Here is a 17,592-nt window from a genome sequence, read left to right on the forward strand (position 1 = left end):
CACACACACACACACACACACACACACACACATAATCGGATTTAAAAATGGGAAGAGAATTTAAATAGACATTTTTCCAAAGAAGACTTACAAATGGCCAACTGACACATGAAAAGATGGTCAACATCACTAATCATCAGAAAAAGGCAAATCAAAACCACAATGAGAGACCACCTTACACCTATCAGAATGGGTAGAATCAAAAAGACAAGAGATAACAAGTGTTGGTGAAGAGATGGAGAAAAAAGAACCCTCGTGCACTATTGGTAGCAATGCAAACTGGTGCAGCCACAGTAGAAAACAGTATGGAGTTTTCTCAAAAAATTACATATAGTAATGCCATATGATCTAGTAATACCACTACTGGGTATTTACCCAAGAAAACCGAAAACACTAATTCATACAGATACATGCACCACTATATTTACCGCAGCATTATTTGCAATAGCCAAGATATGGAAGCAACCCGTGTCCATCCGTACATGAAGGGATAAAGAAGATGTGATATGTATATACAATTGAATACTGTTCAGCTGTAAAAAAGTAGGAGATCCCACCATTTGCAACAATATGGATGGGCCTAGAGGGTTCTATGATAGGTGAAATAAATCAGGCAGAGGATGACAAATACCATATGATTTCACTTATATGTGTAATCTAAAAAATAAATGAACAAACAAAAACCATAAGAAATCAATACAGAGAATACACTGGAAGTTGCCAGAGGAATGGGAGAGTGGAGGCATGAGAAAAATGGGTGAGGGGGGTGAGGCTTCCAGTGTGGAATGAGTAAGTCATGGGGATAAAAGGTAAAGCACAGGGAATATAGTTAATGGTATTATAATAGTGTTGTATGGTGACTGATGGTAGCTACACCTGTATAGAATAGATGTAGGTAGAATAATATATAGGCTTCTTGAATCACTGTTTTACACCTGAAACTAATGTAGCATTGTGTGTCAACTATACTTTAATCAATCAATCAATGTAAAGGGAAAAAATATATTCATGGTTATACAAAAATATCTATCACGTAGGACAAATCCAATTCAGAATTATCAGGCATTTAAAAAAAAAGGCAGAAAAACACTACCCAAAATGAGGACGTAAAAATTAATTAAATCCAACCTACAACCAACACACATACTAAAATTTGCAGATAAGAATGTTGAAAGAGTATAACTCTATTCTTTTTTTGAAACAGTATTTATTCTTTATGTTCAAAAGCTTAGTAGGGAAATAGAAGATACAAAAAATTTCCAGATAGAAATTTAATAGATTAAAAACTATAAATTTTGAGATAATAAACTTACTAGATGGCAGTAATGCAGATTCAGCATTGCAGAAGAATTAATGGCATAGATATTGCAGAAGTAATTGAAGACAAAATGATAAAACACCCAAACAAAACAAAATTTAACAGGAGGATGTATAAAACAAAGGTATAGGTTCAATGAAGTTTTGGACAACTTCAAGTGATCTAACATATGTATAAGTGGAAGCAACAGAAGGAGAGAAGATAGGCCAGAAAAAATATTTGAAAATACAGTGGCTGAAAACTTTCCAAATTTGATGTAAACTATAAACCAAGAAACTTTTTTTGTAAAGGACAAGATGGAAAAAAAGTATTTTATTATTTGGGGGCCACAAGATCTCCATTACAACTACTCAATTCTGCTGTTGTACCTCTACGATAATCATAATGAATTTGTGAATGAATGGTCATGGCTGTTTCCCAATAAAATTTTATTTTTTTTTATTTTTTATTTTTTTATAATTTTTTTTTCAACGTTTATTTATTTTTGGGACAGAGAGAGACAGAGCATGAACAGGGGAGGGGCAGAGAGAGAGGGAGACACAGAATCGGAAACAGGCTCCAGGCTCCGAGCCATCAGCCCAGAGCCCAACGCGGGGCTCGAACTCACGGACCGCGAGATTGTGACCTGGGTGAAGTCGGAAGCTTAACCGACTGCGCCACCCAGGCGCCCCTCCCAATAAAATTTTATGAAATCAGGCAATGGACTAGATTTGGCCTATAGCCCATAGTTTGCTGATCTTTTTTTTTTTTTAACATTTATTTATTGTTGAGACAGAAAGCATGAGCGGGGGAGGGACAGAGAGAGAGGGAGACACAGAATCTGAAGCAGGTTCCAGGCTCTGAGCTGGCAGCACAAAGCCCGACACAGGGCTCGAACTCACGAACCGTGAGATCATGACCTGAGCTGAGTCAGACACCTAACCGACTGAGCCCCCAGGGGTCCCCTCATCTTCTTACTATAAACCTACAGATCCAAATCCTCAGTGCACCCCAAGCACAGGAACCATGAAGAAACAAGTCACCACAATCCAATTGCTCAAATCTGGGGGGGAAAAAGTCTTCAAAGCATCCAGATGAAAAAAGACACATGAAAGGTATAAAGTGAGGATGACAGTAATTCCACATCAAAACAATGCAAGTAAGAAGACAATGGAAACTACTGAAAGAAATAAACTGTCAAACCTAGAATTTTATGCCAACCGAAAATAACTTTCAAAAATGAAGGTCAAATGAAGACCTTTTGAGTTCCATAAAAACTAAGAGTTCACTGCCAGCAGATTTGCACTACAAGGAATGTTAAAGGAAGCTCTGCAGGCAGAAGGAAATTAGAACACATATTAATGTGAATCCACACAAAGGGTAGAAGATTACTGGAAATAACAAAAGTATGGGTAAAGGTCTAAGTGTTTCTCTTACTATTTAAGTCACTTTGAAAAATAATTGTTCAAGCACAAGTATTAATATGGTGTGGGGTTGTTAACATATGTAAAAGTAACATGTATGACAACATTAGTCCAAAGGTCAGAAGGAGAGAAATGGAAGTGTACTATTAAGGTTTTTATACTGTATGTGAATTAGTGTATCACTTGAAGTCATACTACACTAACTTAACAATACATGGTGTAAACCCTAAAGCAAATTCTTTAAAGAAAAGAATTATAGCTAAGAAGCCAACAAGGAGATGAAATGGAATTCACAAAAATTAATCCAAAAGAAGTCAGAACAAGAGAAAACAAGGAAACAAATTATAATTAGGAAAAATCAAAAATGTGTAGAAAGATGGTTAAATTTGAACCAAAACACATCAATAAACATACGAAAATGTAAATACTTTAAACACGCAGTATAGAGACGTAATATCAGACAGGATAACAAAGACTACAAACTGCCCACTAGAAGACTCAAATGAATGAATGAATGAATGAATGAATGAATGAATGAATGAATAAAAATAAGAGGATGGAAAAGATATATCATAAAAACACTAAAAAAAGCTGGAGTTGTCATATTACTATCAGACAAAATAGACAAGATCAAAGAAGAAAATAATAAAGGTAATTTCATAATGAAAAAGGGATCAATCAAGACAATATAACAATCCTAAACATTTATACACCTAATAACAGAACTGCAAAATACATGAAGCAAACCTGATAGAACTTCAGAGGGATATAGATGAATCCATGCTTTGGGTTGGAGATTTTAGTTCCTCTCCAACTGAGTAATTAGACAGAAAATTAATGTAGAAGAATGTAGAAGTTTGAACACTACGAAGTTGACCTCATTTAACATTCTGTCCAAGTAAAGATGAAATATTTATCAGATAGACCATATTCTGAGCCATGAAGTAAGACTCAATACAGGGGAAAGTGGGTGTTGGGCACTGAGGAGGGCACCTGTTGGGATGAGCACTGAGTATTGTATGGAAACCAATTTGACAATAAATATTATAAATTATATAATTATATTATAAAATTATACATATAATACCTATTATAAATTATATATTATAATTATAAATTATATTTAATATATGGGTGGCTCAGTGGGTTAAGTGTATGACTTCCCCACTCATGCTCTGTCTCTGTCTCCCAAAATTGAATAAAAGTTAAAAAATTTTTTTAATTGTATTTAATATAAAAAAAAGACCCATGTTTCTTCCAGGCATCTATATATTTTTTAATTGAAGCACAATTAACATAGTGTTATATTAGTTTCAAGTGTACAATATAATGACTAATAATTCTAAACACTATTCAGTGCTCATTATGATAAGTGTACTCTTGATTCTCTATTTTACCCATTCTCTTACCCACCTCTCATCTGGAAACCACCAGTTCATTCTCTGTATTTAAGAGTCTACTTTTTGACTCTTGTTTCCTTTGTTCACTTGTTTCTTAGATTCCACATATGAATAAAATCATATGGGATTTGTCTTTCTCTGACTGACTTATTTCACTTAGCATTATATCCTGTAGGTCCATCCGTGTTGTTGCAAATGGCAAGATTTCATTCTTTTTATAGTTGAGTAATAGTCCATTGCTTATATATACCACATCTTCTTTACCCATTTGTCTACTGATGGACACTTGGGTTGCTTCCATATCTTGGCTATTGCAGATAATGCGGCAATAAATATATGGGTACATAGGGATTAATATGCAAAATATACAAAGAACAAGTAAGTTTTTTTATGAGCGTAAGTTCAACTCAATACCAAGAAAACAAATAATGTGATTTAAAAATGGGCAGAGGATGGGCATGCAAGCTGGTGCAGCCACTCTGGAAAACTCAAAAAACTAAAAATAGAACTACCCTACGACCCAGCAATTGCTGGGATACAGGTGTGCTGTTTCGAAGGGACACATGCACCCCCATTTTATAGAGTACTATAAACAATAGCCAAAGTATGGAAAGAGCCCAAATGTCCATCGATGGATGAATGGATAAAGATGTGGCATATGTATACAATGGAGTATTACTCGGCAATCAAAAAGAATGAAAGCTTGCCATTTGCAACTACATGGATGGAACTGGAGGGTATTATGCTAAGTGAAATTAGAGAAAGACAAAAATGATATGACTTCACTCATATGAGGACTTTAAGAGACAAAACAGATGAACATAAGGGACGGGAAGCAAAAATAATATAAAAACAGGGAGGGGGACAAAACATAAGAGACTCTTAAATAAGGAGAACAAACAGAGGGTTACTGGAGGGGTTGAGGGAGGGGGGATGGGCTAAATGGGTAAGTAATCTCCTGAAATCATTCTTGCACTACATGCTAACTAATTTGGATGTAAATTAAAAAAAAAAAAATGGGCAGAGGGCCTGAATAGACATTTTCCCAAAGAAGACATACAGATGGCTGACACATGAAAAGATGTTCAACATCACCAATCATCACGGAAATGCAAGTCAAAACCACAATGAGATATCAATTTATACCTGTCAAATGGCTGAATGAAAAAAACTCATGAAATAACAAGTGTTGCAAGAATGTAGACGAAAAGGAACCTTCATGTACTGTATAAATGCAAATTGGTACACCCATCGTGGAAAACAGTATGACAGGTACTCAAAATACTAAAAATATAATTATCATGCGGTCTAATGCCACTTACTGTGGTATTTACCCAAATGGTACTTACCCAAAGAAAGCAAAAATACTAATTTGAAAAGATACTTGCAGGTGTCTATATATTTTTAAAGCTTCACTAATGACTGGGATGCAGTTAGGTTTACTCTAAATCTCAACTCCGTGATCCCAGGAAGAAAGCATTCCAGAAGAATCGCTTGTCTCCTCTAAAAATAGGCCCGAGTCCCTCATTTGTATTTTCCAGAATTGCCCCAATGCACAGCATGCCTCCTGAAGCTGCTCTGTGCACAGTTTGTGGGACCACACATGGTGCCTTGCTTCTTTTTCTTTAGTTTCCCTCTGCCACATATTATTTAAATCTCAGTTCCCTAGATAAACTAAACTACAAGGTAAATGATTGCACAAGGCTGCATTCCTTGGTTTTTAAATTATTTTTTTTAAGCATCAGAAAAGGAAAAGAGGTACCTTTGGAGTTGAGATGAAAACCTGCATTAAATCTTCTGTTTACCTTTGTGTTGAAAATTTTCCCTGCCTGAGAAATCCTATAGAGTTGTGGGCACCTAAGCAGGCTCTTCTCACTGCAACACTGTTCAAAGATTCCCAGAGTAAGAGGTGGTAATGAAGTGAAAATCTACACGGAAAACAAGGATTTATTAAAAAGAACTTTTAGTCTGTAACTAAATTAATAATATTGTAACAATGTCACTTTCCTGACTTTGATAATGTATTACTACTATTAAGATATCATTATGGGGGAAGCTGGTTGAAGGATACACAGAACTATTTTTGCATCTTCTGGTAAGTCTTAAACTATTTAAAAATAAAAATGACTGGGGTGCCTGGGTGGCTCAGTCGGTTGAGCGTCTGACTTCTGCTTAGGTCATGATCTCGTGGTTCCTGGGTTCAAGCCCCCCACAGGGCTCGGTGCTGACTGCTCAGGGCCTGGAGCCTGCTTCGGATTCGGTCTCCTGCTCTCTTTGCCCCTCTCCCACTTGCACTCTGTCTTTCAATGGCTCTCAAAAGTGAATAAATAATAAACAATTTTAAAAATAAATAAAAATAAAAATTATTTACAAAGAAGATATTAATAAGTCACATAGATTCAAACACATTACCAAATCACGACTTAATTTTCTGATCCAACCCTTTGGTTCAGGCGGTTATAACTGTGTAAATGTTGCTTTATGAGCATAAAATGAATACATTTTTTCTTCTGTTTAATGAGGATAAGACAAATTGACTACCTAGATATTTTAATAATAGGCATAATACTGCCCAATATATCTACCAATAATGACATCCGTATCCCTCATAAGAACCAGTTGTTAAAAATTTTTTTAATGTTTATTTTTGAGAGAGAGCGAGTGAACATGAGCAGGGGAGGGGCAGAGAGAGAGGGAGACACAGAACCTGAAGCAGGCTCCAGGCTCCGAGCCATCAGCACAGAGCCCGACACGGGGCTTGAATCCACAAACTGTGAGATCATGACCTGAGCTGAAGTCGGACGCTTAACTGACTGAGCCACCTAGGGGCCCCAACAACCAGTTGTTTTCTAAGCTAGTTCACTTGACAGGACTGGCACATAGTAATTACTCAGTAAATACTTTTGTGAATGTTAGATTAAACAAAAAATATATTTAAAAAATTCTTTATCTTGATAATAATCAGAAACAAAGAGATGTTTCCCAGTCACTTACCCTTCAAATATTTTGTTAACAATCATTATGCCAGCAACCGTATTAAATGAAAAGTACATGACCCTTTAAAAAAGTTCTGGAGAGGATGTGGAGAAACGGGAACCCTCTTGCACTGTTGGTGGGAATGCAAATTGGTGCAGCCGCTCTGGAAAGCAGTGTGGAGGTTCCTCAGAAAATTAAAAATAGACCTACCCTATGACCCAGCAATAGCACTGCTAGGAATTTATCCAAGGGATACAGGAGCACTGATGCATAGGGCCACTTGTACCCCAATGTTCATAGCAGCACTCTCAACAATAGCCAAATTATGGAAAGAGCCTAAATGTCCATCAACTGATGAATGGATAAAGAAATTGTGGTTTATATACACAATGGAATATTACATGGCAATGAGAAAAAATGAAATATGGCCTTTTGTAGCAACGTGGATGGAACTGGAGAGTGTGATGCTAAGTGAAATAAGCCATACAGAGAAAGACAGATACCATATGGTCTCACTCTTATGTGGATCCTGAGAAACTTAACAGGAACCCATGGGGGAGGGGAAGGAAAAAAAAAAAAAAAGAGGTTAGAAAGGGAGAGAGCCAAAGCATAAGAGACTGTTAAAAACTGAGAACAAACTGAGGGTTGATGGGGGGTGGGAGGGAGGAGAGGGTGGGTGATGGGTATTGAGGAGGGCACCTTTTGGGATGAGCACTGGGTGTTGTATGGAAACCAATTTGTCAATAAATTTCACAAAAAAAAAAAATAAAATAAAAAAAATAAATAAATAAATAAAAATAGCTATGGGTAAAAAAAAAAAAAAAAAAAAAAAAAAAAAAAAAAAAAAAAAAAAAAGAATAAAGTCCAGTATTTACCACTAAAAAAAAAAAAAAAAAAAAAAAAAAAAAAAAAAAAAGTTCTGGACCTTGTCAGGGAGGGAACGCTGTAACAGCAGATACAATAACATGAGAAAAATGGGGAAGTAAGGGAAAAGTTTAAGAAGGAGAGAGGGGAGAAAAGGAGAGGAGAATAGGAAGACGGAAGTGCATGAACTATGTCCATTGAGAACTGAGAAGTGCTTTCAAAAAGACTCCTTGGATAAAGGACACTTGAAGCTCACCAGAATTTACATGTTTCTGCTCCATTTGGTTTCAGTGCCTTTGCCAGTTTAACCAGGGATTCTTCACAAAGAGCGACAAGGCTCACTGAGCAAGTGCTTTTCACACCTCTGGGCCTCTTATGTTTGCTGTTGTCTCATTGGCCAAATCAAGTCACATGACCAAACCCAGAGTCGGTGTGGGTGGGTACACCAAAGTTGGGGATACACCACCTGGGGGACGTTTACTGTAACAATCTAACAACATGCGACTCATGTAGATTTTCTAGAATTTTGTACAAAATATTGACAGCAACTAAATAAAGCATTACTTCTTTTTCAGTTCTTTTGTTTTGTTTGGTTTTTGACTCATTGCACTGACTAGGACCTACATATGATGTTGGATCAAAGTGGTAAGAACGTCCATTCTTCTTGATCTTAGGGGAACAGGTCTTGCCATTAGGTATGATGTTAGCTGTAGGTTTTTCAGAGAAGCACTTTTCTTAGTGCTTCTCAGAATGAGTGATAAATTCTCTCAAGTGTCTTTACTGCATTTGCTGAGATGATTATATGGTTCTTCCTTTTATATCTTTTTTGTTTGTTTGTTTGTTTGAGAGACAGCAAGTACATGTGCAGAGGTGAGGGGCATAGTGGGGGAGAGAGAGAATCTTAAGCTGGCCCTGCGCTCAGCACAGAGGTCATAACCTGAGCAGAAATCAAGAGTCTGCCACTCAACTGACTGAGCCACCCAGGTGCCCCTTCCTTTTAAATCTTATAAAAAGGTGTATTACGCTGAATATTAAATAGTAAACCAAACTGCATTTCTGAGATAAATCCTAATTTGTCAAAAAGTTTTTTATATTGCTGGATTTGATTTGCTAGAATTTTTTGCATCTGCAATCTTGAGGGATATGTGATTGGAATATTCTATTTTGTCTGGTTTGATATCTGGGTAATACTGCGTCATAAATCAGTTGGGGTATTTCTTCCTCCCTTTTCTGGAAAAATTTGTCTATATTTGTTTTGTTAATACTTCTGAAGGTTTTCTTTAATATATGGGAAGGTTTTTAACTAAGAATTTAAAATTTTTTAATAGATATGGGGCTGTTACGGTTATCTTATCTTCTTGGGTGATATTTAGTAGTTTGTGTCTTTCAAGGAATTTGTCAATTTTATTCAAAATGTAAAATAGGTCATAAATATTCTTCATATTTGCTGATAGTCATTTATTATCTGTAAGACCTGTAGACCCCTCTACCATTCATTCCTAATATTGGTTAATTTCTATCTTCTTTTTATAGTGTGCTTGATCAGTCTGAATAGAGATTTATCAACCTCATTTGTCTTGTTTTAAGAACCAGTTTTTTTTTTTCAACGTTTATTTATTTTTTTGGGGACTGAGAGAGACAGAGCATGAACGGGGGAGGGGCAGAGAGAGAGGGAGACACAGAATCGGAAACAGGCTCCAGGCTCTGAGCCATCAGCCCAGAGCCTGACGCGGGGCTCGAACTCACGGACCGCGAGATCATGACCTGGCTGAAGTCAGACACTTAACCGACTGCGCCACCCAGGCGCCCCAAGAACCAGTTTTTACTGCCTTTTTTTTTGTTTTGTTTTGTTTTGCTTTACACTTATTTTAATCATGCTGTTTTCTTTTATGTTTATTTTGCTTTGTTATTCTGGACTTCTTTGAATCTTCCTTTTCTAGTTTCTTCAGGTTGGAGCTTGATGTTAGACCCTAAATTACTGGTATAAGCATTTAAAAAATGTAAGTGTTCTCTAAGCACTGCTTTAGCTACATCTCACATAATTTGAAAATTTTTGTTTTATTTTTTCTGTTCAAAATATCTCCTAAATATTCCTGTGATTTCTTCTGTGACCATGATGTATTTAGAAGTGTGTTCGTTAATTATCAAATATGTGGGTATTTTCCTAAGGAATTACTGTTATTCCTTTATTGTTTATTGTTACTGCTATGTGGTTTAAATCCACTGAGATCAAAAGAACATCTTCTATGTGATTTTAATCCTTTTCAATTTACTAAGACTTGCCTTATCACCCAGCATGTAGTCTGTTGATGAATGTTTTATATGCAACTTGAGAAGATTGTGTATTTTGCTGTTGTTGAGTAGAATTTTCTATAAATGTCAAAGGAAAGTTCTTTCACTGAGGTATACTTGACTCCTGATGCTACATTAGTTATACAACATAGCAGGCAACAACTCTGTACATTATGCTGTGCTCACTTCAAGTGTAACCACCCCTTATCACCACACAACACTATTATGATATCATTGACTGTATTCATTCTGCTGTACCTTTCATCCCATGACTTATTCATTCGTAACTGGAAGCCTGTATCTTCCACCCACCTTTATGCATTTTGCCCATCCCCCAGCCCTCTGACAACTACCGGATTATGCTCTGTATTCATGGATCTCTTTTGGCTTTGTTGCTGTTGTTAGTTTGTTCACTTGTTCTGTTTTTAGATTCCACATGTAAGTGAAGTCATGTGGTATTTGTCTTTCTCTGACTTATCTCACTGAGTATAATACCGGCTAGGTCCATCCGTGTTGTTACAGATGGCAAGATCACAGTCTTTTTTTTTTTTTTTATGACTGAGTAATATCCTTTTGTGTGTATATACATCATCTTTATCCGTTCCTCTGTGGGTGGACACTTGGGTTGCTTCCACGTCTGGGTATTGTAAATAATGCCACAACAAACATAGGGGTCCACATATCTTTCAGAATTAGTGTTTTCTTTGGGTAAATAACTAGTAGTAAAATTACTAGATCCTGTGATATTTTATTTTTAATTTCTTGAGGACACTCTATACTTTCTTCCACAATGCTTGCACCGATTTAAATTCCTAATGGGGATTTCCCTATTGGTTCCCTTTTCTCCACATCCTTGCCAACACTTGTTATTTCCTGTCTTTTTGTTATTAGCCATTCTGATATGTGTGAAGTGATATCTCATTGTGGTTTTGATCTGCGTTTTCCTGATAATCACTAATGTTAAACATCTTTTAATGTTGTCTGTTGGCCATCTGCATGTCTTATTTGGAAAAAGGTCTATTCAGGTCCTCTGCCCATTTTTTAATCAGATTTTTTTTATGTTGTATAAATTCTTTACATATTCTGTATATTAATTCCTTATTGCAATGTCTTGCATATATCTTCTAGGTTACCTTTTTGTTTTATTAATGGTTTCTTTTGCTCTACATTTTATTTTGGTAGAGTCACAATAGCTTATTTTTCTTTTGTTTCCCTTGCCTGGAGAGGTATATCCTTAAATATGTTGCTAAGGATGATGTCCAAGAAATTATTGCCTATGCTTTCTTTTAGGAACTTTATGGTTTCAGTTCTCACTTTTAGATCTTTAATCCACTTTGAGTTTTTGTGTATGGTGTTAAGAAAGTGGTCTAGTTTCATTCTTTTGCATGTAGCTGTCTTGAAAAGACTTTCTTCATTCTTGCCTCCTTCGTCATAGATTAATTGGCCGTTTAAATGTGGATTTATTTCTGGGCTTTCTATCCTGTCCCATTGACCTACGTATCTGTGTATGTGCTGGTGCCATACTGTCTTGATTACTATAGCTTTTTAGTATATCTTGAAATCTGGAATTTTTATGCCTCCAGCTTTGCTGTTCTTTCTCAATATTGCTTTGGCTGTTCAAGGTCTCTTGTAGGTCCCTACAAATTTTAGGATTGTTTGTTCTAGTTCTGTGAAAAATGCTATTGGTATTGATGGGGACTGCCTTGAATCCATAGATTGCTTTGGGTAGTCTGACATTCTAATGATATGAATTTTTCCAATCTATGAGCATGGTATATCTTTCCATTTCTTCGTGTCATCTTCAGTTTCTTTCATCAGTGACTCACAGTTTTCAGAGTATGGTTCAGAGTTTCAGAGTGTGGTTCTTTCATCTCATTAGCTAACTTTATTCTTAGATATTTTATTCCTTTTGGTACAGTGTAAATGGGATTATTTCCTTCATTTCTCTTTCTGCTACTTTATTATTTGTGTATAAAAACATATTTCTGTAGATTAATTTTGTATCCTACAACTCTATTGAATTCATTTATTCTGAAATTTTTTTTGGTGGCATCTTTAGAGTTTTTATGTATAGTGTTGTCATCTGTAAATAGTAACAGCTTTTCTTTCCATTTTCAATTTCTTATGCCTTTTATTTCTTTTTCTTATATGATTATGTGGCTAGGACTTCCAGTACTATGTTGAATAAAAGTGGTTAGAGTGAACATCATCGTCATGTTGCTCGTCTTAGAGGAAAAGGTGTTTTTCACCATTGAGTATGACATATCAGGTGTGGGTGTGTCATACGTGGCCTTTGTTATGTTGATGTATGTTCCCTGTAAACACACCTGAGAATTTTTATCATGAATGATGTTGAATTTTGTTAAAATTTTTTTCTGTATCTATTGAGATGGTCATATAATTTTATCCTTCGTTTCGTTAATATGATGTATAACATTGATTGATTTGAAAATATTGAAACATCCTTGCATCCCTGGAATTAATCCCACTCAGTCATGGTGAATAACTGTTTTAATGTATTGTTGAACATGGTTTGCTAATGTTTTATTAAATATTTTCATCTATGTTTATCAGGTGTATTGGTTTGTAGAGTTCTTTTTATGCAGTGTCTTTGTCTGTTTTTGGTATCCAGGTAATGCTGGCTCATAGAATGCATTTGGGAGCTTTCCTTCCTCTTGTTGGGATGGTTGGAGGAGAAAATTGTTTGGTAGAGTCTTTAAATGTTTGGTAGAGTGAATCCATCTAGTCCTAGACTTACTCGTTAGGAATTTTTGATTACTGATTCATTTTTGTTACTAGTACTGTGTTCAGAATTTCTATTTGTTCTTAATTCAGTTTTGAGAAGTTATATATTTCTAGGAATTTATCCATTTCTTGTAGGTGGCCCAATTTGTTGGCATATAATTTCTCATAGTAGTCTCTTATAATCCTTTATATTTCTGTGGTGTTTATTACTTCTAATTTCTGATTTTATTCATTGGAGTCCTCTTTTTTCTTGATGATTCTGGCTAAAGGTTTATCAAATTTGTTTATTTTTTCAAAGAACTAACTCTTGGTTTCCGTGATCTTTTTTATGTATATGTATGTATGTATATATATTTATTCTCTGTTTCACTTTTTTTTTTTTCTGTTCTTTATTATTTCTTTCCTTCTACTGACTTTGGACTTTGTTATTTTTCTGGGTCCATGACATGTAAGCTTAGATTGTTCATTAGAGATTTTTCTTATTTCTTGAGGTAGGTGTGTATGGTTAGAAATTTCCCTCTTTAGAACTTCTTTGCTGCATCCCAAAGATTTTGGACTATTGTGTTTTCATTTTCATTTGCTCCGTGTATTTTTAAAAAATGTTTTAATGTTTATTCACTTTTGAGAGAGACAGAGCACAAGCAGGGGAGGGGCAGAGAGAGAGGGAGACACAGAATATGAAGCAGACTCCAGACTCTGAGCTATCAGCACAGAGCCCAGTTGGGGCTCAAAATCACAAACTGCGAGATCATGACCTGAGCCAAAGTTGGATGCTTAACGAACTGAGCCACCCCGGGCATCCCATGCCTCCATGTATTTTTTAATTTTCCATTTGATTTCTTTCTTGACCTATTGGTTATTTAGTAGCATGTTGTTTAAAATCTATGGTTTGTGCTTTTTCCAAAGAGTTTTTTTCTTATAATTGATTTCTAGTGTCATACCATTATGGTTGGAAAAGATATTTGATATGATTTTAATCTTACTAAAATATTGAGACTTGTTTTGTGGTTTAATATATGATCTACCTAGGAAAATGTTCCATGTGCACTTGAAAAGAATGTGTATTCTGTTGTTTTTGGATGGAATGTTCTGTATGTATCTGTTGAGTCTATCTAGTCAAATGTGTCATTAAAGACCCTGTTTCTTATTGATTTTCTGCCTGAATGATCTATCTATCGATAGATAGATAGTGTCTATCTATCGATAGATAGATAGATCTATCTATCGATAGATAATTGTGGTGTTAAAGTACCTACTATTATTGTTTTGCTGTTAGTTTCTCACTTTATGTATGTTAATATTTGCTTTACGTATTTAGGTGCTCCAATGTTGGGTGCACAGATATTTATAATTGTTATATCTTCTTCTTGGATTGATTCCTTTATCATTATGCAATGCCCCTCTCTGTCTATTGTTACAGTCTTTATTTTAAAGTTTATTTAATCTGGGGCACCTGGGTGGCTCAGTCGGTTACGCATCTGACTTCAGCTCAGGTCATGATCTCATGGTTCGTGGGTTCGGGCCCCACGTCAGGCTCTGTGCTGACAGCTCAGAGCCTGGAGCCTGCTTCGGATTCTGTGACTCCCTCTCTCTCTGCCCCTCCCCTGCTCACGCTCTGTCACTCTCTCTCTTTCAAAAATAAATAAACATTAAAAAAAAGACTTTAAAATTTATTTAATATAAGTATTATGGCTTTTTCCCCCCCATACCATTTGCATGGTATGTTTTTCCATCTCTTCACTTTCAGTCTGTATGTGTTTAAGTCTGAACTTTCTTACAGGCAGCATATAGATGGGTCTTTTGTTTTGTTTTTATCAATTCCATTATCCCTTGTCTGTCTGTTTATTTATTTTGAATATGAAATTTATTGTCAAATTGGTTTCCATATAAAACCTAGTACTCATCCCAATAGGTGCCCCCTCAATGCCCATCACCCACTTTCCCCTCCCTCCTACCCCCCATCAACCCTCAGTGTATTCTCAGTTTTTAAGAGTCTCTTATGCTTTGGCTCCCTCCTTCTCTTTTTTTTCCCCCATCCCCTTCCCCATGGTCTTCTGTTAAGTTTCTCAGGATCCACATAAGAGTGAAAACATATGGTATCTTTCTCTGTATGACTTATTTCACTTAGCATAACAATCTCCAGTTCCATCCACGTTGCTACAAAAGGCCATATTTCATTCTTTCTCATTGCCACGTAGTATTCCATTGTGTATCTAAATCACAATTTCTTTATCCATTCGTCAGTTGATGGACATTTAGGCTCTTGCCATAATCTGGCTATTGTTGAGAGTGCTGCTATAAACATTGGGGTACAAGTGCCCCTATGCATCAGCACTCCCGTAACCCTTGGGTAAATTCCCAGCAGTGCTATTTCTGGGTCATAGGGTAGACCTATTTTTAATTTTTTGAGGAACCTCCACACTGTCTTCCAGAGTGGCTGCACCAGTTTGCATTCCCACCAACCGTGCAAGAGGGTTCCTGTTTCTCCACATCCTCGCCAGCATCTATAGTCTCCTGATTTGTTCATTTTAGCCACTCTGACTGGTGTGAGGTGATATCTCACTGTGGTTTTGATTTGTATTTCCCTGATGAGGAGTGATGTTGAGCATCTTTTCATGTGCCTGTTGGCCATCTGGATGTCTTCTTTAAAGAAGTGTCCATTCATGTCTTCTGCCCATTTCTTCACTGGATTATTTGTTTTTCAGGTGAGGAGTTTGGTGAGTTCTTTACAGATTTTGGATACTAGCCCTTTGTCTGATATGTCATTTGCAAATATCTTTTCCCATTCTATCTGTTGCCTTTTAGTTTTGTTGATTGTTCCCTTTGCAGTGCAGAAGCTTTTTATCTTCGTGTGGTCCCAGTAGTTCATTTTTGCTTTTAATTCCCTTGCCTTTGGAGATGTGTCGAGTAAGAAATTGCTGCGGCTGAGGTCAAAGAGGTTTTTTTTCCTGCTTTCTCCTCTAGGGATTTGATGGTTTCCTGTCTCACATTCAGGTCCTTCATCCATTTTGAGTTTATTTTTGTGAATGGTGTAAGAAAGTGGTCTAGTTTCATCCTTCTGCATGTCACTGTCCAGTTCTCCCAGCACCATTTGTTAGACTCTTTTTTCCATTGGATATTTGTTCCTGCTTTGTCAAAGATTAGTTGGCCATACTTTTGTGGGTCCAGTTCTGGAATCTCTATTCCATTGGTCTATGTGTCTGTTGTTGTGCCAATACCATGCTGTCTTGATGATTACAGCTTTGTAGTAAAGGCTAAAGTCTGGGATTGTGATGCCTCCTGCTTTGGTCTTCTTCTTCAATATTACTTTGGCTATTCGGGGTCTTTTGTGGTTCCATACAAATTTTAGGATTGCTTGTTTCAGCTTCGAGAAGAATGCTGGTGCAATATTGATTGGGATTGCATTGAATGTGTAGATTGCTTTGGGTATTATTGACATTTTAACAATATTTATTCTTCCAATCCATGAGCATGTAATGTTTTTCCATTTCTTTGTATCTTCTTCAATTTCCCTCATAAGCTTTGTATAGTTTTCAGCATACAGATCTTTTAAATCTTTGGTTAGGGTTATTCCTAGGTATTTCATGATTCTTGGTGCAATTGTGAATGGGATCAGTTTCTTTATTTGTCTTTCTGTTGCTTCATTATTAGTGTATAAGAATGCAACTGATTTATGTACATTGATTGTGTATCCTGTAACTTCGCTGAATTCATGTATCAGTTCTAGCAGACTTTTGGTGGAGTCTATCGGATTTTCCATGTATAATATCATGTCATCTGCAAAAAGTGAAAGCTTGACTTCCTCTTTGCCAATTTTGATGCCTTTTATTTCCTTTTGTTGTCTGATTGCTGATGCTAGAACTTCCAGCACTATGTTAAACAACAGTGGTGAGAGTGGACATCCCTGTTGTGTTCCTGATCTCAGGGGGAAAGCCCTCAGTTTTTCCCCATTGAGGATGATATTAGCTGTGGGCTTTTCATAAATGACTTTTATGATGTTTAAGTATTTTCCTTCTATCCCGACTTTCTTGAGGGCTTTTATTAAGAAAGGATGCTGCATTTTGTCAAATGCTTTTTCTGCATCAATAGACAGGATCATATGGTTCTTTTCGTTTCTTTTATTAATGTGATGTATCACATGGATTGATTTGCGAATGTTGAACCAGCCCTGCAGCCTGGGAATGAATCCCACTTGATCATGGTGGATAATTCTTTTTATATGCTGTTGAATTCGATTTGCTAGTATCTTACTGAGAATTTTTGCATCCATATTCATCAGGGATATTGGCCTGTAGTTCTCTTTTTTCGCTGGGTGTGTGTCTGGTTTGGGAATCAAAGTAATGCTGGCTTCATAGAATGAGTCTGGAAGTTTTCCTTCCCTTTCTATTTTTTGGAATAGCTTGAGAAGGGTAGGTATTATCTCTGCTTTAAATGTCTGGTAGAATTCCCCAAGGAAGCCATCTGGTCCTGGACTCCTATTTGTTGGGAGATTTTTGACAACTGATTGAATTTCTTTGCTGGTTATGGGTCTGTTCAAGTTTGCTATTTCCTCCTGTTTGAGTTTTGGAAGTGTGTGGGTGTTTAGGAATTTGTC

General features: G+C 36.3%; 1 protein-coding gene across 7 annotated transcripts in view; it reads right to left on the reverse strand.

Annotated features, from left to right (window-relative positions):
- The window catches only part of LOC125175992 (phospholipid-transporting ATPase IB-like), a 212,694-nt gene that overhangs the window by 56,778 nt on the left and 138,324 nt on the right, over window positions 1–17,592 (reverse strand). For all 7 annotated transcript variants that reach the window (XM_047876704.1, XM_047876721.1, XM_047876739.1 and 4 more), the window contains one exon: window positions 5,927–6,049. In XM_047876704.1, the coding sequence (XP_047732660.1) occupies window positions 5,927–6,049 (123 nt within the window). The remainder of the gene's footprint in view (window positions 1–5,926; window positions 6,050–17,592) is intronic.

This window comes from Prionailurus viverrinus, chromosome A1 (assembly GCF_022837055.1).
Source record: "Prionailurus viverrinus isolate Anna chromosome A1, UM_Priviv_1.0, whole genome shotgun sequence".
In the NCBI taxonomy this organism is placed as follows: Eukaryota; Metazoa; Chordata; class Mammalia; order Carnivora; family Felidae; genus Prionailurus; species Prionailurus viverrinus.